Source organism: Muntiacus reevesi, chromosome 6 (genome assembly GCF_963930625.1).
Source record: "Muntiacus reevesi chromosome 6, mMunRee1.1, whole genome shotgun sequence".
Lineage (NCBI taxonomy): Eukaryota > Metazoa > Chordata > Mammalia > Artiodactyla > Cervidae > Muntiacus > Muntiacus reevesi.
Window position 1 is genome coordinate 15,325,112 of NC_089254.1, and position 26,179 is coordinate 15,351,290.

At 36.5% G+C, this 26,179-nt stretch overlaps 1 protein-coding gene across 1 annotated transcript in view; it reads left to right on the forward strand.

Annotated features, from left to right (window-relative positions):
* The window catches only part of GLCCI1 (glucocorticoid induced 1), a 112,622-nt gene that overhangs the window by 19,785 nt on the left and 66,658 nt on the right, over positions 1-26,179 (forward strand). The window contains exon 2 of the mRNA XM_065939071.1: positions 17,348-17,499. Within this exon, the coding sequence (XP_065795143.1) occupies positions 17,348-17,499 (152 nt within the window). The remainder of the gene's footprint in view (positions 1-17,347; positions 17,500-26,179) is intronic.

Consider the following 26,179-nt stretch of genomic DNA (forward strand, 5'->3'; position numbering starts at 1 on the left):
TTTCTAAATCTTTCATGAGTTTGAACACCTCTCTTTTCATGTCTTACTTGCCTGAAACACATCATTTCTGAATGTTTCTAATTTTGAGGTTTTCCATCGCTTCTCACATTTGAAGAAGATTTTTAGCATGTTTTGAACTATGAGATCACAGTTTTCCCTACTTTCAATCAGGAGGTTTCATCAGTTAACATGAGATGTCATACGGTGGTAAAGATACAGCCCATTCTGTAGCCTTTACTGTATTTTAGTCCTTTTTTGTTAGTTTATTTTTTATTTTTAAATTGGGGTGTAATAGTGGATCTGCCTTATTTTGTTAAAAATTTTCTAAGCTCTACCATTGCTTTAACTGGAAGTTAAGTGCTTTGAAACAAAACTTTATGAAGCATTTCATCTTCTAGTTAAGGAATATCTGCTTTCCTCTCACTATTAATTTCCATCTTTGATCATCTTACATTATCTTATTTTTTTTCCATTTATTTTTATTAGTTGGAGGCTAATTACTTTACAATATTGTAGTGGTTTTTGTCATACATTGACATGAATCAGCCATGGATTTACATGTATTCCCCATCCCGATCCCCTCTCCCACCTTGCTCTCCACCCGATCCCTGTGGGTCTTCCCAGTGCACCAAACCAGAGCACTTGTCTCATGCATCAAACCTGGGCTGGTGATCTGTTTCACCATAGATAATATACATGTTTTGATGCTGTTCTCTCGAAACATCCCACCCTCGCCTTCTCCCACAGAGTCCAAAAGTCTGTTCTATACATCTGTGTCTCTTTTTCTGTTTTGCATATAGGGTTATCATTACCATCTTTCTAAATTCCATATATATGTGTTAGTATCCTGTAATGGTCTTTATCTTTCTGGCTTACTTCACTCTGTATAATGGGCTCCAGTTTCATCCATCTCATTAGAACTGATTCAAATGAATTCTTTTTAATGGCTGAGTAATATTCCATGGTGTATATGTACCACAGCTTCCTTATCCATTCGTCTGCTGATGGGCATCTAGGTTGCTTCCATGTCCTGGCTATTATAAACAGTGCTGCGATGAACATTGGGGTGCACGTGTCTCTTTCAGATCTGGTTTCCTCGGTCTGTATGCCCAGAAGTGGTATTGCTGGGTCATATGGCAGTTCTAATTCCAGTTTTTTAAGGAATCTCCACACTGTTCTCCATAGTGGCTGTACTAGTTTGCATTCCCACCAACACTGTAAGAGGGTTCCCTTTTCTCCACACCCTCTCCAGCATTTATTGCTTGTAGACTTTTGGATAGCAGCCATCCTGACTGGCGTGTAATGGTACCTCATTGAGGTTTTGATTTGCATTTCTCTGATAATGAGTGATGTTGAGCATCTTTTCATGTGTTTGTTAGCCATCTGTATGTCTTCTTTGGAGAAATGTCTGTTTACATCTTTGGCCCATTTTTTGATTGGGTCATTTATTTTTCTGGAATTGAGCTGCAGGACTTGCTTGTATATTTTTGAGATTAATCCTTTGTCTGTTGCTTCATGTGCTATTATTTTCTCCCAATCTGAGGGCTGTCTTTTCACCTTGCTTATAGTTTCCTTTGTTTTGCAAAAGCTTTTAAGTGTCATTAGGTCCCATTTGTTTATTTTTGCTTTTATTTCCAATATTCTGGGAGGTGGGTCATAGAAGATCCTGCTGTGATTTATGCTGGAGAGTGTTTTGCCTATGTTCTCCTCTAGGAGTTTTATAGCTTCTGGTCTTACATTTAGATCTTGAGTCCATTTTGAGTTTATTTTTGTGTATGGTGTTAGAAATTGTTTTAGTTTCATTCTTTTACAAGTGGTTGACCAGTTTTCCCACACCACTTGTTAAAGAGTTGTCTTTTTTCCATTGTATATCCTCGCCTCCTTTGTCGAAGATAAGGTGTCCATAGGTTCGTGGATTTACCTCTGGGCTTTCTATTCTGTTCCATTAATCTATATTTCTGTCTTTGTGCCAGTACCATACTGTCCTGATGACTGTGGCTTTATAGTAGGGTCTGAAGTCAGGCAGGTTGATTCCTCCAGTTCCATTCTTCTTTCTCAAGATTACTTTGGCTATTCGAGGTTTTTTGTATTTCCATACAAATTGTGAAATTATTTGTTCTAGTTCTGTGAAAAATACCGTTGGTAGCTTAATAGGGATTGCATTGAATCTATAGATTGCTTTGGGTAGTATAGCCATTTTGACAATATTGATTCTTCCAATCCATGAACACTGTATGTTTCTCCATCTATTTGTGTCCTCTTTGATTTCTTTCATCAGTGTTTTGTAGTTTTCTATGTATAGGTCTTTTGTTTCTTTAGGTAGATATACTCCTAAGTATTTTATTCTTTTTTTGCAATGGTGAATGGTATTGTTTCCTTAATTTCTCTTTCTGTTTTCTCATTGTTAGTGTATAGGAATGCAAGGGATTTCTTTGTATTAATTTTATATCCTGCAACTTTACTATATTCATTGATTAGCTCTCGTAATTTTCTGGTAGAGTCTTTAGGGTTTTCTATGTAGAGGATCATGTCATCTGCAAACAGCGAGGGTTTCACTTCTTCTTTTCCTATCTGGATTCCTTTTACTTCTTTTTCTGCTCTGATTGCTGTGGCCAAAACTTCCAATACTATGTTGAATAGTAGTGGTGAGAGTGGGCACCCTTGTCTTGTTCCTGATTTTAGGGGAAATGCTTTCAATTTTTCACCATTGAGGGTAATGCTTGCTGTGAATTTGTCACATATAGCTTTTATTATGTTGAGGTATGTTCCTTCTATTCCTTCTTTCTGGAGAGTTTTAATCTTAAATGGGTGTTGAATTTTGTCAAAGGCTTTCTCTGCATCTATTGAGATAATCATTTGGTTTTTATCTTTCAATTTGTTAATGTGGTGTATTACATTGATTGATTTGCGGATATTAAATAATCCTTGCATTCCTGGGATAAAGCCCACTTGGTCATGGTGTATGATTTTTTTTAATATGTTTTTGGATTCTGTTTGCTAGAATTTTGTTAAGGAGTTTTGCATCTATGTTCATCAGTGATATTGGCCTGTAGTTTTCTTTTTTGTGGCATCTTTGTTTTGGAATTAGGGTGCTGGTGGCCTCATAGAATGAGTTTGGAAGTTTACCTTCTTCTGCAATTTTCTGGAAGAGTTTGAGTAAGATAGGTGTTAGCTCTTCTCTAAATTTTTGCTGGAATTCAGCTGTGAAGCCATCTGGTCCTGGGCTTTTGTTTGCTGGAAGATTTCTGATTACAGTTTGATTTCCTTGCTTGTGATGGGTCTGTTAAGATCTTCTATTTCTTCCTGGTTCAGTTTTGGAAAGTTATACTTTTCTAAGAATTTGTCCACTTCTTCCAGGTTGTCCATTATGATCCTTTGTATTTCAGTGTTGTCGGTTGTGATCTCTCCATTTTCATTTCTAATTTTGTTAATTTGGTTCTTCTCACTTTGTTTCTTAATGAGTCTTGCTAATGGTTTGTCAAGTTTGTTTATTTTTTCAAAAAACCAGCTTTTAGCTTTGTTGATTTTTGCTATGGTCTCTTTAAGTTTCTTTTGCATTTATTTCTGCCCTAATTTTTAAGATTTCTTTCCTTCTACTAACCCCGGGGTTCTTCATTTCTTCCTTCTCTAGTTGCTTTAGGTGTAAAGTTAGGTTATTTATTTGACTTTTTTCTTGTTTCTTGAGGTAAGCCTGTAATGCTATGAACCTTCCCCTTAGCACTGCTTTTACAGTGTCCCATAGGTTTTGGGTTGTTGTGTTTTCATTTTCATTCGTTTCTATGCATATTTTGATTTCTTTCTTGATTTCTTCTATGATTTGTTGGTTATTCAGAAGCATGTTATTTAGCCTCCATATGTTTGAATTTTTAATAATTTTTTCCTGTAATTGAGATCTAATCTTACTGCACTGTGGTCAGAAAAGATGACTGGAATGATTTCAATTTTTTTGAATTTACCAAGACTAGATTTATAGCCCAGGATGTGATGTATTCTGGAGAAGGTTCCGTGTGCACTTGAGAAAAAGGTGAAGTTGATTGTTTTGGGGTGAAATGTCCTATAGATATCAATTAGCTCTAGCTGGTCCATTGTGTCATTTAGTTTGTGTTTCCTTGTTAATTTTCTGTTTAGTTGATCTATCCATAGCTGTGAGTGGGGTATTAAAGTCTCCCACTATTAACTGTGTTACTATTAATTTCCTCTTTCATACTTGTTAGTGTTTGCCGTACATTTTGCGGTGCTCCTATGTTGGGTGCATATATATTTATAATTGTTATATCTTCTTCTTGGATTGATCCTTTGATCATTATGTAGTGTCCTTCTTTGTCTTTTTTCACATCCTTTATTTGAAAGTCTATTTTATCTGATATGAGTATTGTGACTCCTGCTTTCTTTTGGTCTCCGTTTGCATGAAATATTTTTTTCCAGCCCTTCACTTTCAGTCTGTATGTGTCCCTTGTTTTGAGGTGGGTCTCTTGTAGCCAGCATATATAGGGGTCTTGTTTTTGTATCCATTCAGCCAGTCTTTGTCTTTTGGTTGGGGCATTTAGCGCTTTTACATTTAAGGTAATTATTGATAGGTATGGTCCTGTTGCCATTTACTTTGTTGTTATTGGTTCACGTTTATACAGCCTTTCTGTGTTTCCTGTCTAGAGAAGATCCTTTAGCATTTGTTGAAGAGCTGATTTGGTGGTGCTGAATTCTCTCAGCTTTTGCTTGTCTGTAAAGCTTTTGAAGTTTCCTTCATATCTGAATGAGATCCTTGCTGGGTACAGTAATCTAGGTTGTAGGTTATTCTCTTTCATTACTTGAAGTATGTCCTGCCATTCCCTTCTGGCCTGGAGGGTTTCTACTGATAGATAAGCTGTTATCCTTATGGGAATCCCTTTGTGTGTTATTTGTTGTTTCTCCCTTGCTGCTTTTAATATTTGTTCTTTGTGCTTTATCTTTGTTGATTTGATTAATATGTGTCTTGGGGTGTTTCACCTTGGGTTTATCCTGTTTGGGACTCTCTGGGTTTCTTGGACTTGGGTGGCTGTTTCCTTCCCCATTTTAGGGAAGTTTTCAGCTATTATCTCCTCGAGTATTTTCTCATGACCTTTCTTTTTGTCTTCTTCTTCTGGGACTCCTATGATTCGAATGTTGGGGCATTTCACATTGTCCCAGAGGTCCCTGAGGTTGTCCTCATTTCTTTTGATTCTTTTTTCTTTTTTCCTCTCTGCTTCATTTATTTCCACCATTTTATCTTCTACCTCATTTATCCTATCTTCTGTCTCCGTTATTCTAGTCTTGGTTCCCTCCAGAGTGTTTTTGATCTCATTTATTGCATTATTCATTTTTAATTGACTCTTTTTTATTTCTTCTAGGTCCTTATTAAACATTTCTTGCATCTTCTCAGTCTTTGTCTCCAGGTTATTTATCTGTAACTCCATTTTGTTTTCAAGATTTTGGATCATTTTTATTATCATTATTCTAAATTCTTTTTCAGGTAGATTCCCTATCTCCTGCTCTTTTGTTTGACTTGGTGGGCATTTTTCATGTTCCTTTACCTGTTGGGTATTTCTCTGCCTTTTCATCATGTTTAGATTGCTGTGTCTGGAGTGGGTTTTCTGTATTCTGGAGGTCTGTGGTTCCTTTTTATTGTGGAGGTTTCACCCAGTGGGTGGGGTTGGACGATTGGCTTGTCAAAGTTTCCTGGTTAGGGAAGCTTGTGTCGGTGTTCTGGTGCTTGGAACTTGATTTCTTCTCTCTGGAGTGCAATGGAGTGTTCAGTAATGAGTTTTGCAATGGGTCTATGTGTTATGTGTGACTTTGGGCAGCCTGTATGTTGACGCTCAGGGCTATGTTCCTGCGTTGCTGGAGAATTTGCGTGGTATGTCTTACTCTGAAACTTACTGGCTCTTGGGTGGTGGTTGGTTTCAGTGTAGGTATGGAGGCTTTTGGATGGTCTCTTATTACTTAATGTTCTGTGTAGTCAGGAGTTTTCTGGTGTTCTCAGGTTTTGGGCTTAAGTCTCCTGCCTCTGGATTTCAGTTTTATTCTTCCAGTAGTCTCAAGACTTCTACAACTATACAGCACTGATAATAAAACTTCTAGGTTAATGGTGAAAAAATTCTCTGCTGTGAGGGACACCCAGAGAGGTTCACAGAGTTACATGAAGAAGAGGAGAGGGAGGAGGGAGATAGAGATGAGCAGGAGGAGAAAAGGGGGGACTCAAGAGGAGAGAGACAGATCTACATACTTGTCTGTTCCCAGAGTGTTCTCCGTAGCCAGACACCCACAAAGATTCACAGAATTGGATTGGGAAGAGACGGGGAAAGGCGGAAATAGAGGTGTTCTGAGGTAGAGAACGGAGAGTCAAAAGTGGGAGAGAGTAATCAACACATTCCTGAATAAAAATGGGAACTGAATATTGGATTCTTCAATGTCCAAAATTTATATCACATAGTGAAAAGCAAAGATTAAAAATCGAGAGTAGAGGTTAGACTCTTGAAAATACAATATTAAAAACAAAAACACAAAAATTTTTAGAAATATATATGAAGTTCCGTTTAAAAATAGGGCTCCTCTCTTTTTTTTTTTTTTTTTGGCAAGGTTATAGTGAAGTGAAAATGAAAATTAAGGAGTAGCAGAGGAGTAATAGAGGACTTTAAAAGAAAAAAAAGAGAAAAGAAAAAAAAATTTTCTTAATTAAAAAAATCATAAAAAGATATGAAAATGAAACTTAAGGAGTAATGGAGTAATAGGGAATTTTGAAAGAAAATAAAAGAGAAAAAATAGAAAAGAAAAGGAAAAAAAAGGTAAAAACATATCTAGGAATTTCTCTGGAGCTGTTGCGGTCAGTGTGGGTTCGGTTGTTTCAGATAGCTCCTCGTTCCAGCTTACACTTCTCGATATCTACAGGCCCCTTCCGGTGTAGTCGGTGTTACCTTCAGGGATTTTAATCTGTTGCACCGGTCCCTTCTGAAGCGGTTCCCTTTGTTTATTTGGCTTTTGTTTGCCGGTCTCTTCAGTGTCTAATTTCTGCCCTGACACAGGCGGGTGGAGGTGGTCTCTAGTTCAGGTTGCTCGTTCCGTCGCGCTGCGGGAGGGACGGGCGCTGCTTTCCCCTCTACGCTGCTCAGGCTCCCGGCTGCTGTATATGGAGCATGCCCTGCGTTCCGTGCGGTTTCAGTTTTCGGGTGTTCCACAAAAGTGCGGACTCGGCTGCGCCTGCGTTTTGTGCCTTCCCCGCTCGAGCAGCTCAGGCAGCCAGGAGCTTGACCGGCGCACTCTCCCCGGTGCGGTGCACCTTCTCCCCTCCGCGGCCCAGCCTCAGTTTCCGCCCATGCTGGTCGGGTGCGTGCGCCCTGTGTTTAGCCGCGACCCTCCCAGCAGATGTCGACCATCCAGAATCTCAGCATTTGGTTAGAAACTGGAGGCCTGTTTGCAGTGTGGTAGGGGATGCCGTCTCTGGGGCCGAGCCTGCCCCTTCCCCTCCCCACTGCCTCCTGCCTCCAGCGGGGCTGGGCCGGTCCATAGCCGGCGAGCTCTTCTCTGGACTTGCTCAGACCCTTTGTTCTGCGAACTGCTGGCAGTGTGTTTGGGCCAGTTAATTTTCTCTCTCTCTTTTACTATCCCACAGTTTAATTTGCTATCTCACAAAAGCTCCCTCCGATTGCCCTCAGGGCATTCGGCCAGGTCCTTACCCTGAGCAATGCCGCCCGCTCCTTTCCATTCCACTCCCATTTGCTGTTGGAGGATGCGGGCGTCTGGGGTACTTTCCTGCTGGGAGTTGCTTTTAGGCACGTAATCTGTGGGTTTCATTTATTTTTCCTCCCAGTTAGGTTGCCCTCCAAGATTCGAAAAGTTCCCCCAGACCCGCCAGTGCGAGGGTTTCCTGGTGTTTAGAAACTTCCTCTATTAAGACTCCCTTCCCTGGATGGGTCTCTGTCCCTAACTCTTTTGTCTCTCTTTTTATCTTTTATATTTTGTCCTACCTCCTTTTGAAGACAATGGGCTGCTTTTCTGGGTGCCTGATGTCCTCAGCTAGCGATCAGAAGTTGTTTTGTGAAGTTTGCTCAGCATTCAATTGTTCTTTTGATGAATTTGTAGGGGAGAAAGTGGTCTCCCCATCCTATTCCTCCACCATCTTGGCTCCTCCACTTACATTATCTCATAATTGCTAATACTTTATGATTATTTCTTTAAAATTTTAACCCATTAGTCATGTGAGATTTTGGATATTTGGAATCCCTATTAATTGAATTTGTTGGAAGTTCTAAAGTTTATAGAATATTCTTCTGCTAATTATGACTTTGCCAAGGTTCCCTAAAGAAATACCATTTTGCCACCAGAAAAAAAATGAACTTAAAAATCTATGGCATCTCAGCTGCTCTGTCCGTAATTCTTTGGATATGCATTCTCAATGTCAGAACTCCGTCTTAATTTGTTGTGTATTTTCCCAGTGCCTCTCTCCGCCTTCATGACCATCTTGGTGAAGTTTTCTTCACAACCTTGATACAAAAAGACACTCTCTTGTATTTTCTTTGAAAATAGGCCGAAGGTGGTCCTCCAAATGTTTTATCTCAATTTATGCGTCATTTGACACAAATGTGAGTGAGCTGTAGCCTAGAGAATCATTCCTGAATGGCTGCTGGACTCCATTTCCCTGTCTGTTTCTCTTCACAGACCTCAGGTTACAGGTGTCAGGCCTCGTTGGTGAGATGCATATTTGTTTCTCTTGTCAGCTTCTTGACTGGTTCCTTTCCAGATTTCTGCAGGGCAGCCATATGGTCGTTTCAGCATATTTTCTAGATTGCTTCTGTGGCAGGATTCCAGGTCTGGTTGATTAGTGTTTCAGAAACTACTCACACTGAGAGGGCTTTAGTTTTTGCCCTTTAGTTTTAGTTCAGATAGCATATTCAGATCTGGTGTCCTTCCTGTCTGTTATTGGAAGTTCATTTGATTTTGATTATGTTATGTTATGTAGCCCATGTATTGGGCTTACTTTCCATCTTCTTACATGTTAAGCAAGAAAGGCCCGTGAAGGCCATTTGTGAAGTGCCTAAACAGTGCCGATTTTAGAAAGCTAAATCTAACAATAATTCTGCTAGATGATCAGTATTAATATGCATTAGATTGGCTAGAGAGGTATACCAATCTCCTCTTTTCTACATTTTTTATTCTTAGTTAATTCTTGAAATTGCTCTTTTTTTGGGGGGGGTGGGATTTATTTTGGAAATTGCTCTCTGTAACTGTGAGCAAGGAGAAAATTACTCACAATGTTGGTAGTGATGTTTAAGAAAAAACTGTTCATGACACTTTAAAGAATATGTTGGAGAAGACTCTTGAGAGTCCCTTGCACTGCAAGGAGATCCAACCAGTTCATCCTAAAGCAGATCAGTCCTGGGTGTTCATTGGAAAGACTGACGTTGAGCTGAAACTCCAATACTTTGGCCACCTGATGCGAAGAGCTGACTCATTGGAAAAGACCCTGATGCTGGGAGGGATTGAGGGCAGGAGGAGAAGGGGACGGCAGAGGGTGAGATGGTTGTATGGCATCTCCGACTCAATGGACATGGGTCTGGGTGAACTCCGGCAGTTGGTGATGGACAGGGAGGCCTGGCGTGTGCGGTTCATGGGGTCGCAAAGAGTCAGACACGACTGAGCGACTGAACTGAAAGCAGACTCTTTTCAGGGGGACTGTTGGGATAGGTGTAGAGTAACCAGAAGTAAATACAGAGGGATTGGATGCAAACTTGAAATACAAGTAGGAAAAGTGAGTATGTATAACTAAGAAGAATGATGGGGGTGAATAGATGAAAAATTACTAAGAGGAAAGAAACATCGAAATAAGGGGGATCCTGGCTAAACAGATCTGAAAAGGGTTATTGAAGAAGACAGGCCAGGGCAGTGAGATACTACATGGGAGATGGTGGAGATGAGGAACCTGACCACATATCGAGGGTGATCAATATTGAGGGTGGGGGATTCTGGTTAAACCGACATCGTAGGATTCTTGCTAAAATCGAACCTTTCAGAGCAAAACACAGAAGCCCACAAATTAGGGCCTAACTGGGAAGAGTTCAGAGGAGCTGGACTAAAGTATGGTCAAGGAGACACTTTTTGACAGTGTTAATAAATTTAAAACTGTAACTTTCAAGGAAGGAGTTCTCATTATAGAAATACTGAAGCAAATCTTTATTAACAAAATAGACCTGTAACAGTTCATGCTTCAGCTCAGTGAACCAATAGCAGGAATATTCCCTACCTGAATCTACTTTTGGTTATTCTTGATCACTAGGAACTGTATCATTTCAGGTTATTTTGAAGTTGAAGAAAAGCAACTTAATGTCTTATATTCAGGCTCTGCTTTGTGATTTTGTTATTTTGATTTCAGTGATGAGGACTGAAATTATAATATAAAGAAGCTAATTTAGACATCATGAAAAACTCACTGCTTTTCTGTTAAAAGATAAAGGTTTTAAATAAACTAGCTATAAAATATTGTAATATTTTGAGACTTAGGCTTAGATTCTTTATTCAGGTTAATTAAAATCTAAATTTTACTTTGCTTATATATTTTACTTAATTTTTCTTTGGCACTTTCACTTTATCTCAAGGAACCTACTTAGTGTATTTTTTCAGAGTTTCTTGTATTTTTTTTAGGAAGTGAATTTTATTGTAGTTAACTTTTGTTTCTGTGCCAAATGCCCTGTTTGGGTAGGAGGTAATCTTTCCAAAGAAGCTGTATTGCTTTTTGTCAGTTACCTCATCTTTCTAGTGTTCCTAAGCATTCTGCCTGGAGTGCTCTGTGTTTAGATTTGAAGGTTCTTATTTTCATGACTGGCACTCAGTTTAGAAAGTGACCTTTTGAAGGAGATGACTAGAGGTTTAAATTTACTAGATTCTAGAAGGTGAGCTTCTAGGTGCAGATTTCAAAGAATTGGTTGACTATTTTTGCAGCAGGATATTTTCTTGGATTTATATTCAGACTTTCAGTGCCTATAAATGAAGTAGATTTATAGTCAACAAAATGATTTTTTTTTTTTGACCAGCTGCAACTGTAATGGATTTAGTCCCAATCCTTGAGACATAAGTTCCTAAGTTTTTAGTAGTATTAGATTCACATGCTTATTAAAAATTCAGAATTTTCTGGTCTCACTAGCAGAGAGTCTCACATTGTTGTTGACAAATTGGGCCTGGTATGAGCATATTTAACAAATATCCAACACTTTGAGAAACACTGCTTCAGGACCTCCGTGGTTCCCAAGTCTGATGATGTTTTTGAATCAATCTGGTTTGCTTTAAAAAATATGTTGATACTTTGGTCCACCTGATTACTCCATTCGACTATCTGGGACTATGGTCCTGTAACCTGCATTTTTACCAAGCTGTCGGGTGATGCTTAGACAGAAAGCCACACATCTCAGGATCCCATCTTTGAGATCTATTGCTTAGTTTCACCTGTGACTGAGGGCTTTGTACCTTTATGTTCTAGGGTCTCCCAAGATCTAATTTCTAGGTGAAATGTTATGTTAGAAAGCTCTTGCTGTTACTTCTCAGACATGCCCAGATGTTGTATTGGGCATAACTAAAAGGATTGCCTTACATTTTTCTATTTAATAGTAGGTGACTTAAGGCGTGCGTGCACACACACATTATGGGATTTAATGGCTCCTTCTTTTTGAACATAACTGTTCAAGGATAAAAAGGTTTTACACACTTGTGTTTTGATACTACTGACTAACATTGTTAATGTGATATATTTGTGTAAAGCTAGTTATTTAATATGAGTTCTGTGTAGAAAAGTCTGGAAAAATTGGTATTTGTTACTCAGTTATCTTAAGTTTAGATGTGCTTTGCTTGTAACATCAGTGTTAATAGAAAGCTTGGCTTATAATCTTTATTGAAAGCTAAACACAGAATCAACAATTTTTACTTTTTATTTACTTATGCAAACTGAACCTATGAAAACGTTCGAGTGTGTTAAAGTTTTAAGAAAAGAATGTGAGCATTTTTTATTATGTGTATTAGTGTATATTCTGTATGGCTACATTATGGCACTCAAAAATATTGCATCCTTTTTATCACCTGATGAGGCTGGTTTGTGGTGGCTTGTCTCATGTTACTCTGTAGCTGAAGTTCTTAAAGTTTCGAACAATGATTTTTTTTTTTTTAATTTGTAGAAATTTCACTTAAGTTTGTTAATTTTCTACTTCAGATTAGTTTCTTAATACATCAGATTTCCAAACCCACTAGTCAGTCAATCTTCAGTTATTGCCTCTAAATGAAAAATTGTTGGGAACTAACTAATTAATCTAACATCATATTACAGTTGTTGGCAGTTAGATTTTAAGCATCTTTTGCCTGTTTAGAACAATGCCTTGTGTGCTATTCAGATTCAGAGTTTCTAATATAGCTTCTTGCTTTTAAACCTATTATACTATGATCAAATCACCTTAAATTTCCAATTAGAAAGCAATAATTATTTTGTACAATCCTCAGCAGGTATCCCAGAGGAACCCCAGGCCTATACCGCTCCATCCTCAGGGAAGATAAGAGGAGAGGGCTAGTACAACCTGTGTGTGTATGTGTGTTGTTTATGTTAGTTGCTCAGTCTGTCCAACTCTTTGCGACCCACCAGGCTTTTCTGTCCGTGGGATTCTCCAGGCAAGAGTACTGAAATGGGTTGCCATTCCCTTCACTAGGGGATCTTCCCAGCCCAGGGATTGAACCCAGGTCTCCTGCACTGCAGGCAGATTCTTTACTGAGTCACCAGGGAAACCTAATACAACCTGTAGATGGATTATAATGAGGACGTCTTTTTACAGAATGTTACATGAGTAGTCATCTTCTGTTCCTAACGATAATGGTACTGGAAACAGATGTGATTTTTTCCCAACCATCACATTTTATTGTTGAATTTACTTACTCTGCATTTTACCCTCAAATGTCTAAGTAGGAGATTTAGCAACAGGACTACAAGTGGCATAAGAGTCTCACCACTGGACAGTTGCCCTTGATGTAGTTAGAGTGCATCATTCTAGCTGTCTGTTACAGATTTTTTGCCTCGTGTGCCTTCTTGTCCTTCACTGTTGTGCATGTGCCGTAATATACTACTTAATGTTATAGCTTAATTCTACATATTATATCTCCCTCAACCAGAATGTAAATTCCTTGAGGAGAATCTGAAATTTATTTTGTCATCCTCCTTGGTACATCAAACAGTACTTTTCATATAGTAGACATTCAGCAAGTTTTAATCAGTGGTGGTGAGTACCTGGTTTCACCACATTTGAAGTTACTATTTTTCTGATGCCCATTTAGCTTAAGTAATAAGTATTTAATTGACTTTCTTTCATACTTTAGAATATTTATTTTAGCAATTTTATTGTTAATTTTAATTAAATTTTATTATTTAAGCACTTATAAATTTAAAGATTGTTCAAGTATACTAATGTATGTTTCTAGTTGATAAGGTGTCCTCTTGTTTGATCTACTTGAGTTTAGGTGATTTTGTAATAATTAGTTGAGAAATGTGATCACCCAGTTCAAAACTAAATACATATTCTAATCACAGCTGTAATCATGAAATAAGAAACATTTATTATGTTGCCTATATAAATGGAGTAGGCCCCCCTTAACCACAGGGGACACTATTATATCCTATATACTATTATATCCTGTATACCCTGTATTTTTTTTTTCCTGTACGTACATCCTTATGATAAAGCTTATTTTATAAATTAGGCACAGTTAAGATATTAACAACAATAATAATAAAATTTGTAAGGATATACTGTTATAGGGACTTCCCTATTGGTCCAATGCAAGGGACCTGGGTTCGATCCCTGGTCAGGAAACTAGATCCCACATGCTGCAACCAAAAATACCTGCCATGCTGCAACAAATACCAAACATCCCATGTGCTACAACTAAGACCTGGTGAAGCCAGATTAAAAGCTTTTTTTTTTTAATATATTTTAATAAAGTTATGTGAGCATGGTCTCTCTCTCAAAATACCTTATACAAATATAATGCCTTTTCCATCTTAACTAAATATTTGTCACGCACTGTGGCTCTTTTGCAGTTTGAGGTGCAACAGCAGAAGAAACCAAATTTCTTTTTCCTTCTTCACAATTTCACAGATAAAAGATTTGTTCTTACTATAGATCTTAGTAACCTGAGCATTTAATATTTTTTTCCTTCCTTTATTAAGCTGAGAGCTTCCACATTTTCACTTCAAGGGTAAAGTTTCTCTTTGGCGTAGCGGGTTGCCAACATCACTCCTCTTGTGCTTTGAACTATTATTAAGTAAGATAGTTACTACTTACAGACACTGTGATACCAGGACAATCAGTTGAATAACTGAGAAGGCTTGTATGTGGTTTAGAATTGGGACACAAGTTTTTCATATATAGTGGCTTTCCACTTTCTGGTTGTAGCTGACCTTTATGTAGACTTTTTTATTGCTAAAAATGGTTCTTTTTCAAGGGATAATCTGTTTTTGTCCTTTGTTTCTTCTTGGTGGAGAGAACGTAACGTAACTTTATAAAGTTTTAAATAAATTATTATAAATCAGATTATGAGAAGTGTTAACTTTCTGTTTCCTAAAGTTGCTAAAATTTGTACATATTGCTTTTATAACCAAATTTTTTAAAAAGAATTAATAGAAATAGTTCCTGGTAACAGAACTAAAAACAGTCTGCATGTCCTCTGAATTACTTGTGGTAGGGGACGAGATAAGAAGGAGAGAAAGAAGTAAACAGTAAGTCCTAGAAAACAAATAGCTAGGAAGCATTCTAAGAGGGAGAAAAAGTTCCATGAAAGAGTTACAGATTTAATCAGATTTGTTATAACAATAAACATAAGTGGGATGAACATATATTTTTCAGGAAGAAGCTTACTATAAATTTTTTTCAAAAGCCTAATTATATACAGTATACAAGAGTATTACCTAAATATCACAATTGAAAGAAATGGAAAATGAAAGAATAGGCATACCAGGTACAGTATAATAGAAAGAAAGCATTAAGGGGTGATAAAATTAAATTTGATAGAGTTTAAAAGTAAAAAATTATAAATGGAACAGACTATAATGGTAAAGCATATAAGTCATAATAATAATGTCATGGATCAATATGTAACCAAACTATACAGGGCTAAATTTCTATAAAAATTTTTTTTTTTTTTTCTGGCCACTCAGCACAGCTTGTGGGATCTTAGTTCCCCAACCACCAGGATTGAATGCATGCCCCCTGCAGTGGAAGTGTAAGAGTCCTAACCACTGAACCACCAGGGAAGCCCCCAGAACTAAATTTAAATGATAAAAATTATAAGAATAAAGAGAATTGTTGTATCTCAATAGCAGTTTAGAAATTTTGGAGTAGTTCTCTAAATATGTGACAGATCATGGTTCTATTTTATTACTATATTCTGTATTTTTATTTCAGTTATTATATAAGAAAAATAACTGTATTCTGAAAATAGAAAATATATGCTCTCCATGACTGATGAAATATTTATAAAAATTGATGATGATTTTTGGTCACGAATAAAATTTCAGGTGATTCCAAACAGTAGAAATAGATTATTCTAGCCTTTGCTTATTACAAAATAAAGTGAGAGCTAAGTAATAAAGATAGGTAGGAAATCTGGTAATTTCCAGATCTTCTCTAACATTCTTGGGTCAAAGAAATCAGAACTGCAGTTGTAAGATACAGTTTGGCTCTCCAGCCCTCTGTGTCCAAGGCTGTGGACCCCAGGGAGGCGGAAGACCAGCTGTAGAGACTTGAGTTTTCTCAGATTCCCGGTATTCATGAGAGTCCTAGACTCAGTGGACATGAGTTTGAACAAGCTCTAGGAGAAGGTGAAGGATAGGGAAGCCTGGCGTGGTGCGGTCCATGCCATAGCAAAGAGTTGGACATGACTGAGTGACTGACCTGACTGAGCGAAGGTCCTCGAGCCAGTCCTCTACAGAACTGAGGACGACTGTGTGTGAGTAATGTGACAGTTTCACAGTAGGCTGCATTTCCTTTTGTTTTCTGATTTTTAAAAAAAGGAAAACAATTTTGTATTTTGTTTTCAGAAGAATAAAGGACAATATTCAGTAACAAATGTTTCTTGACCCTCTGTAATGTGCAAGGCATTTTCTTTGATGTGAAATATAACTGAATAAGACTGAGCCTTGGATACTTGTAATCCACTAGATTTTATTATAGTATGCACATTTGAGATGCATACATGAAAAATCTTTTATGTTTTCGTTGTAAAGAACTATAGAGTTCAGTATGATCATCTCTGTTTTCAGCAGAGGTAAAACAGATCATTCTAGTAGATTGATTAAACTGTGTAGAATGTCTGGAGTTCTTGGTTCCTTTTTACCTCTGTCACGTATTAGCAGTTCTGTTTCAGTGGACAATTTAATTTTATCCCTCTGGGCTTCAAATTTTTCATCCATTAAGGAGGAAACTGAATTAAAATAAGATTCTGTATACATGTTTTTTTGTGTGCATGTGTAGCTGTGAATAAATTCATTTGTTAAGTATTGAGTATCAACTCCTTTTCAATCTGTAGGGACCAAACTTTCTGGTCAGGAAGGAAGGACAAATTTAGGGCTTCATGCAAGCAGAGGAGAGTGTGTTTATCTTTAAGAAGAATAGAGATGAAGAAAAGAAGAGCATTGGGAAAGGTTTCACAGAGGCAGGGTGACACCTGAGCTGGTCTTGAAGATAAGTTTTTGCTAAGTGTACAGAGAAGGGGAATATTTTAGATGCAGGAGATGATAGAAAGTATAGAGGCAGAGAAGCAAGTACTTCACATTTGGGAAATTGGAGTTTATTAGTAGTTGTTATGGTACTTAGTAGTTAGCACAGGTTTATGGAGGAGTGGTAGTAGCAAGACATTAAGTATTGAGGTATATGGGAGCTGAATTGTGAAAAAATAATGGATTTTGAGTGAAAGACTGAATAAACCATAGCAGTTTTTTTTAGCAGTGGAGGGAGGTGGCTGTGTAAGATACTGTGGATTCAGAGACAGCAGTTAGGAAACTGGCAGTTGAGTTGAGACATGATGAAGTCTTAATTAAAATAATGGCAGTGGAGATGATATAGAGGGTTAAGAATAGGTCTCTGAAAGGAATGACTTTCGTAGGGTGTAACAGTGTATGCAAAATTTAATACCTGAATGTATTTTCCTTTGGAGAGGGTCTATAAATTTCATCAGCTCATACAGCACGGCTTTCAGGGTAAATATACATTGTAGGGACAATTGGCAGGATGGTATTTTACAAACTATGAAGTTTAAATAATTTTAAGTTTTACTTTATTCTTTATGACTAATGTAATTTTTTCTTCACTTTTTATAGTGGACAGGCCCAAATCTCAGCAAGTTCGAACCTCTAGCACAATAAGGCGAACCTCTTCCCTGGATACCATAACAGGACCTTATCTCACAGGACAGTGGCCACGGGATCCTCATGTTCATTACCCTTCATGCATGAAAGATAAAGCTACTCAGGTAAAATAAGCAAATCAGTTTCATTACCCTATAGTTCTTCTATTTTGATCACAGTAAAGAAAATGTAATTTAATCAAATTTTCTCAATTATTAAATATATCAAAGAAAACTATATCTTTAATAAACTTTAAACTAAAAACTTTTATCACCTGGGTTTTTTAATTATTTAGTATTTAATAAGTAGCACATCAGTCTGTATTAGTGATTTTCGAGACTTACAGTTTTAGGAATTATTTTCCTACAGAAATTAATATAGTGACTAGTAAGTATATTAGAAAATACAGCCATATCTTATATTATTGTGTGTCTCAGATACTGCCTTTTTATATAAATTCAGTGTTTTTGGCAATCTTCAATCGAGCAAGTATGTCAGCATCAGTTTTTCCAGCAGCATTTGCTCACTTCTTGTCTCTCTGTCAATTCTTTCAATATTTCAAACTTTTTTTTATTATTATATGTGTTATGGTGATCCATCATCAGTGATCTTTATTGATATGGTTATAAAAGGATTATGACTTGCCGAAGGTTCAGATGATGGTTAGCATTTTTTAGCAATGAAGTGTTTTTAATTGCAGTATATATACATTGTTTTTTTAAGATGTAATCCCGTTGAACATTTAATAGATGATAGTAATAGAATAAACGTAATTTTTATATGCACTTGAAAACCAAAAATTTTGTGTGACTTGCTTTATTATGGCAGTCTGGAACCAAACCTGCAGTATCTCCAAGGTATGCTGGCATAAGTAATTTTTGAAGAAAACCTTGTGGAGTTCTTGGAAATAATTTATAAAGTATTAATACATGGCTAAGGAAATTTGTGTTAAAGGATTTTTTTTTCCTGTTTAAAACCAAAACTGAAATCCTTGAGAAAGAAATAGAAAATTTTCTGTTTGTCACACTTTCCCATTTTTGGTCACACTTTCCCTATTTGTGGAAGATTTCCTAAGCTTTTGATTTGAAAAATTTTCCTTCCATGGCAGGAAAATATCTGAAAACATCCTAATACATGGTTTCTGAATTCCTGACCATATCTGTATAGCATTAGTCAATCAGCATTATGAAGAATACTGAGTCTGAGAGATGGCTGTTGGCCTTAAGGAACTTACAGTATAGTTGGGAAGAGAAAACGTAAATGGAAGAAAACTGGTAATAAAAGATGAGTATAATCAGGTGTTAGATGAATGGAGCATTTAAATGTAAGGGAATTCAAAGGAATGGGAACATTTTTGGCCTTGTGGATGAGGGAAATAGAAGGATTAGACTTTCATGTCTGAAGAATGAGGGAAAGGGGAGAAAATTTTGCACATGATCCATGAAAATCTTTTCCAGTTTTGTAATTTTCTCAGGCAAGCTTGAAACTGTGAAATTAGCTTTTTTTATCATTCATCCCATAAGTTTTGTCTGTGTAATATTTTATGTCTCCCACACCAAGTCTTTTGCTCTCTACTCTTCATGAGGAGAAAAAACAGTTTGATATAGTAGGCCTGGGATGTGAGCCTGGACACTTAGACATGGTCATGGATAATTTAAACTATCTTTCTGGAAGAGCTGGACTCAGAAGTGTGATAGAGTATGGGTATAGACTATAAAAAGAAAGAAGGTCATGAGATCAAAGACTCGGTTTTTAGAAATGCACGCAAGGGAAGGATAAAAAATTAATGTATTCACCTGGTAGCAATAAGAAGAAAGTTAACGTTTACTGACGAGTTACCATGTACTTTCTGTTTTTATATCTGTGTTTCATTAATTCTCATTTAATTCATTAATAAGGACATTATAAAATTACACAATGGAGGAGCAGAAATTCAGTGAAGTAAGTGACTTACTCAGTATCATAAAGCTAGAAAGTGCTGCAGCCAGGTTTCTAATACAGGTTAATTTGTCAGCCAATCTAAACTTCAGTTTTCTAGGGGCTTTAGGATAAATGGAATAGTGTGTGTGTGTGTGTGTCTATCACCTAGTAGAGTAATTGGCACTATACTTAAAAATGGTAGGTATTCTTTTTATATTAAAAAGAAACCCTATCTTTTACTGAAGATATATGCTTTATGCTGACACCCTCCAAAAACATTATCTTACTCATTCTTCACCAAAATTCTGAGAAAGAAGAGGAAACAGAAAAAGAGCAAAAGCTTACAGAAAACTAAGTATAACCTTACATACCAAAGGGAGAGTTAAAAAAAGAAAAGATTATTAACAGTATTAGGTACAATAGTGAGGTCATAGAACATAAGGACTAAATGTAGGAATTAGGGGCATATAGTCTTCAAGAGTGAAATACTGATAATATGCTAAGAGGGGAAGAAACTCTTGGGAGTTAAGAAGAGAGTGATATGGAGATAGCAGAAAAAGGAGATGGGTAGGTTTCTTAACCATATCTGTTTCTTTACCTGTGCAGTGGGATTAATGAAACCTAATGATAATGTTGGATGACTAAATAGGATAATATTTGAAAGTGAATGGGCTTCCCTGGTGGCTCAGTGGTAAAGAATCTGCCTGCAATGCAGGAGACCTGGGTTTGATCCCTGGGTCAGGAAGATCCCCTAGAGAAGGGACTGGCTACCCACTCCAGTATTCTTGCCTGGAGAATTCCATGGACAGAGGGGCCTGGTGGGCTACAGTCCATGGGGCAGCAAAGAGTAGGACATGACTGAGTGAGTGACTACTTGAAAGTGAATATGGCAACACATAGGTTATTAGCAGTAGATACAGACAGGCCCATTTGTAACACTTGCAGAGTCTGGAGCAAATACAAAATGTACATCTACATACCATATACATACCAAGTTAAATTAACAAACTGTTGCATAAAATCTGTTTTATCCATTCATTCTTGATACATAAACCTTCCTATAGACCTTGAGATTCAGGTTTGAGTGAAGTCCTGGATTCCTCAGAGTTGAATACTAGAATGTGTCTGCATGATGCTGAGCCCACCCTACCCTCTGAGCCTGAACCCATAACTCTTCCTAACACTCATACCGTTCTATACTCTGAGGGATGGCTTTATGCGTATGTGTCAACCCCGTAGTCTTCACCTTCATACTCCATATATACTTTCTCAGAGAGTGAGACCAAGAGTAGGTCTTTGTAGACCCTGGAAATCAGATCTGGTGCAGTTTGAACAACGAACTCATGAGTCTAGGTTACCGAGAGCAAAGTTGATGGCAGAGGCGTGGGCTCATGATGTGTTATCCTTCTGGCCCCAAGGTCTCTTCACCCTTTGGGAAGAGGCATGGCAGGAAGAGGGCCATAGCAGTTCCCCCAAAAGCTTGAGGTCCAAGGTAGGGCCTTCTCTTGCCTGGGTCTTCATGTAGATTGTCTATTTGAGAAGCCAGACATTGATAGGAAGGCAAAATACAGGTCTCATTTTACATATGATTAACTGAGGCTTAGAGAAGTTGAGTAACTTGTACATTGTTATATAGCTAATAAATATGAAGAGATTTGAATCCAGATTTAGCTGATTCCAAAGGTTTTATGTTTTCTCCAGTTCATCCCTGCCTCCCATAGTAATCACTAAAGTGTGTAGTGCTTGCCTCACATCTGTAAGAAATGGTCTTGCCCTGAAGCATTTTTAGTTTAATTGAAGATATTAGAGATGAACATAGGAGATGGTTATTATTGTCACATTCATCCTTTCTTGGTTAATTCTTTAACTCTTGGGGAAGGAAGAAGATTATTTTTATTTATTTAGTGGAAATTAGTAAAGAGAAAGTGGTGGTCTGTTTGCTACAGATATTAAATACCTAGGCTGTCTGACTTTAGTGGAGGGAATCTCTAGTATTTTCCACCTTTCATTTTTCCATATTTCAGCTACGTTAGTAATTGATGGTTATAAATAGAATTCTTATTGTTTAATATATTTACACATTGGGCCCTTTTAAAAGAAGTTGCATAGTGTGAAAAAGACTATGGACTTTAGAGACAGATCTTGTGTTCAAAGCAAGGCCCAAAGTGAGGGAACTTTCTGAGATAGTAGAATTGTTGTATATCTTGATAGAGGTTTTGGTTACAAGGGTGGATATATTATATTTATTAGAACTTATACATGTATACACTTTGTGCGTTCTAACATACAACGTAACTTTAATATATAGAATATAAATATTGAAATCTAAAAGATGTTTAGGTATCCCAGGTTCCTGGATTGGAAGAATTAATATTGTTAAAATGGCCATACTACCCAAAGCAATCTACAGATTTAATGTGATCCATGTCAAATTACCCATGACGTTTTTCATGGAACTGTAACGAATAATACTGAAATTTATATGAGACCACAAAGGACTTAGAATTGCCAAAGCAATCCTGAAGAAAAAGAATAAAGCTGTATGCATAACCTCCCAGATTTCAGACAATACTTCAATGCTGTAGGATTCAAAAAAGCGTGGTATTGACCCCCAAATAGGTATATGGATCAATGGAACTGAATAGAGAGCCCAGAAATCAACCCACAAACCTACAGTCAGTTAATCTTTGACACAAGAGGCAAGAATGTTCAGTGGAGAAAAGACAGTCTCTTCAGCAAGTGGTGGTGTGAAAGCCGGCCAGCCGCATATAAATCAATGAAGTTGGAATACACCTTCACAACATACACAAAAATAAACTCAAAATGGCTTAAAGACTTAAATAAAGATGTGATGCCATAAAACTCCTAGGAGAGGGACTTCCCTGGTGGTCCAGTGACTAAGAATCCCCCTTCCAATGCAGGGGATGTGGAGGGTTCCTTCCTCAACGAGGTAGCTAAGATCCCACATACCACTGGGCAACTTAGCCTGTGTACCATGGCTAGAGAAAGCCCGTGTGCTGCAACAAAGACCCAGCAAGGCCACAAAAAGAAAAAAAGAGTAAAACTCCCAGAAGAGAATACAGGCAAACATTCTGTGATATAAATTGTTGCATATTCTATGACATAGATCATGTATTCTATGACATAGATCATACTACCAGTGTTTTCTTAGGTCAGTCTCTCTCAAGGCAAAAGAAAAGCAGAAATACACAAATGGGAGCTAATCAAACTCACAAGTTTTGCACAGCAAAGGAAACCATGAAGAAAATGAAAAGACAACCTACGGAATGGGATAAAATATTTGCAAATGATGCAACTGACACAGATGGGCTTAATTTCCAAAATACACAAACAGTTCTGACAGCTTAATATCAAAAACCAACTCAATCAAAAAATGGGCAGGTCAGCTAACTAGACATTTCACCAAAGAAGACATACAGATGGCCAACAGGCACATGAAAAGACGCTCATCATCGCTAATTATTAGAGAATTGCAAATCAAAATTATGATGAGTTATCACTTCACACCAGTCAGAAAAGCTGTTATCAAAAAGTCTAGAAATAATAAATCTTGGAGAGGGTGTAGAGAAAAGGAAAACCCCCCTACACTGTTGATGGGAATGTAAATTAGTACAGCCACTATGAAAAACAGTATGGAGGTTCCTTAAAAAACTAAAAAATAGAGCTACCATGTGAGCCAGCAATCTTAATCCTGGGCATATATCCCCCAAAGACAAAAACTCTTAAATCAAAAAGATACATGCACTCAACATTCATAGCAGCACTCTTTACAAGAGCCAAAACATGGAGCAACCTGTGGCCGTCAGCAGATGAAGAGGGTGTGGTATATGTTATATAATGGGGAAAAAAGAACTAAATATTGTCATTTGTAGCAGTATGGATATACATAGAAATTACCATACTAAGTAAAATGAGTCTGATAAAAGACAAATATTATGATATCACTTATGTAGTACCTAAAAAAATGATACGAATGAACTTACAAAACAGAAACTGACTCAAAGACATAGAAAACAAACTAGTGATTACAAAAGAGGAAAGGGGGAGAGAAATAAGTTAGGGATTAACAGATAAACTACTATATATAAAATATATAAACATGGTCTTACTGTATACCACAGGGAACTATATTCAATATCTTGTAATAACCTATAATGGAAAAGAATCAGAAAAAGAACATATATGTATGTATGTGTGTATGGCTCACTTTGCTGCACATGTGAAACTAATGCAATATTATAAATCAAACTATACTTCAATTAAAAAAAATGTAAGACCTGTTTTTTAAAAGCATCATTTGGCGTTTTTTTCCTTTGTGTATTAGATTCAAGCAACTAGTTCAAGAAAGTAAAAGACCTAATTGATGATATTCAACAAAGTTAAAAAAAAAAAAAGATTAAAGACTTGAATATAAGACCTAAAATCATTGAAATCCTAAAAGAAAACGTAGGTGGTAAGCTCTTTGACATGAGTCTTGGTGCTGATTTTTTTGGATTAAACTTAAAATGAAGACAATAAAAGAAAAAATAAACAAGCAGAACAACATCAAACTAAAAAAGCTTCTACACATCAAAGGAAGTCATAGACAAAATATAACACAGCCTACTAAATGGGAAGCCTGGTCACGAAGAGTTGAACACAATTTAGAGACTGGACAACTAAATGGGAAAAAATATTTGCAAATTATATATCCTATAAAGGGTTTATATCCAAGATATATAAAGAACTCAGACAACTCAATAGCAAAGCAATCTAAAAAAACAGGTAGAAGACCTGAATAAACATTCTTTCAAAGACATACAGATGGCTACCAGACAAAGAAAAGATGCTCAATATCACTAATCATCAGGGAAATGCAAATCAAATACACAATGAACTATCACCTCATACTTGAAGAAAATCTATTATCAAAAACACAAGAGATAACAAGTGTTGGTGAGAATGTGGAGAAAAGGAAATCCTTGTCCTGTTTGTAGGGATGAAAATTGGTACAGTTACTACAGAAAACAGCATAGTGGTTCCTCAAAAAATTTAAAAATAGAACTACTATATGATTTAGCAGTTCAATTTCTGGGCATTTATCCAAAAGAAATGAAAACATTAGCTTGAAAAAAGCATAGGCACCCTCATGTTCACTATGGAATTACTTAACCAAGATAGGGATGCAATCTAACTGTCCTTTGATGGATGAATGGATCAAGAAAATGAATAGATAAAAAATACTGTTATTCAGCCATAAAAAAGAAGGAAATCTTGCCGTTTGTGACACCCTGGATGAACCTTGAGGGTATTATACTAAGTGAAATTAGTCAGATAAAGACAAATACCATATCTTATCACTCACACATGGAATCAAAAACAAAATTCTACCATCTCCTAGACACAGAGAACAGATTGGTAGTTGCTGGGGTGAAGGGGGGTAGGGGTAGTTAAAATGGGTGAAGGGAGTCAAAAAGTATAAACTTCTAGTACTAAAGTCATGGGGATATAATTCACAGCATGGTATGTATACTTGATAATGCTGTATTGTAAAATTCAAAGTTGCTAAGAAAGAAAATCTTAAAAGTTCTTATCACAAGGAAAAGCTTTCTGTAACTATGTATGGTGGCAGATTTCACTAGACTATTGTGGTGATCATTCAGTAATATATACAAATATTGAATTATGTTGTATACTCAAAACTAATATAATGTCATATGTCAGTTATACCTCAATTTAAAAAGAACCTAGAGCACTCACTTTGACAAGACTAACATCAAACATACATGCATATGTTACTAATTGTTTTCTTTAAATCAAGAATGATTCATTAGGTGTGAAATGCCATTTCATCTTTGAAATGAAGGTTGTTTTAACTCATAACCTATAAATTGGTGAGTTTTTTAATAGATTACTTAATTGATCACAGTTACACTTCTGAAACAAATACTATTTATTTATGGAATTCCTTGTTTAAAATATACAGTAGCAATTGAAGTGTTTAATATTTAACTATATTTGCTTCAATATTGAGAAATGAGGTCTGAAACTTTTTCTTTCTATAGTGTAATCCTTAGATTTCTGCATTATATTTGCTTCATAAAAAGGATTTTGCGAGATTTCCTTTCTCTGCTCTGGCATGGTGTAAATTTCATCTCTGTTATCTCTTACTTGGATCTGAAAGAATTTTCCCTATGAAGCAGACTAGTATGTGTTTGAATTATAGCTGTTTAGTAAATATCAGTTTATTCCATGACTGTTTCTTTTTATTTGTCTCTTTTGTTCAGTTTTTTCATTTGTTTTCCTAGAATATAGTCTAGTTCATCCAAATTTTCAAGTGTATTTTCATAGAGTTTCACAAAGTACTTTTCTGTAATTCTTTCAACTTTTTGTTTATCTGCAGTTATTTTTCTGTTCTCATTTTTAATATTGTATATTCGTGTTCAAGTGATTAAATTTACTAGGTTATATATTAAATTTTTTAAGGTATTGAATTTATTTTCCTGCTTTTCTTTTTTCAAGTTCCTTGCCCTCTGACTTTGATCTGTTTTTGCTTTTCTTCTGCCTTCCTGGCATATGCAGTGCTCTTTCTCTGGATTCTGAAGATTAATGCTTAATTTTTTAATTCATGATACTTACTGTTTAGTAATGCAAGTGTTTTATGCATTTTTATGCCAAGATGTACCTTCTGAGCTCAACTTTGGCTCGTATGTGTTTCCATTATTTGTATTTTCAAGAGATTATGCAATTTCAGTTTTGACATCCTGTTTAAAATATGAGTTTTTTTGGTTTGCTTTGTTTTAAACTTCTAAATGGTTAAAGTTTCTTTTCCTAATAAAAATTCAATTTCTAGTTTTATTGCATTATAGTATAGACTAATAGGTT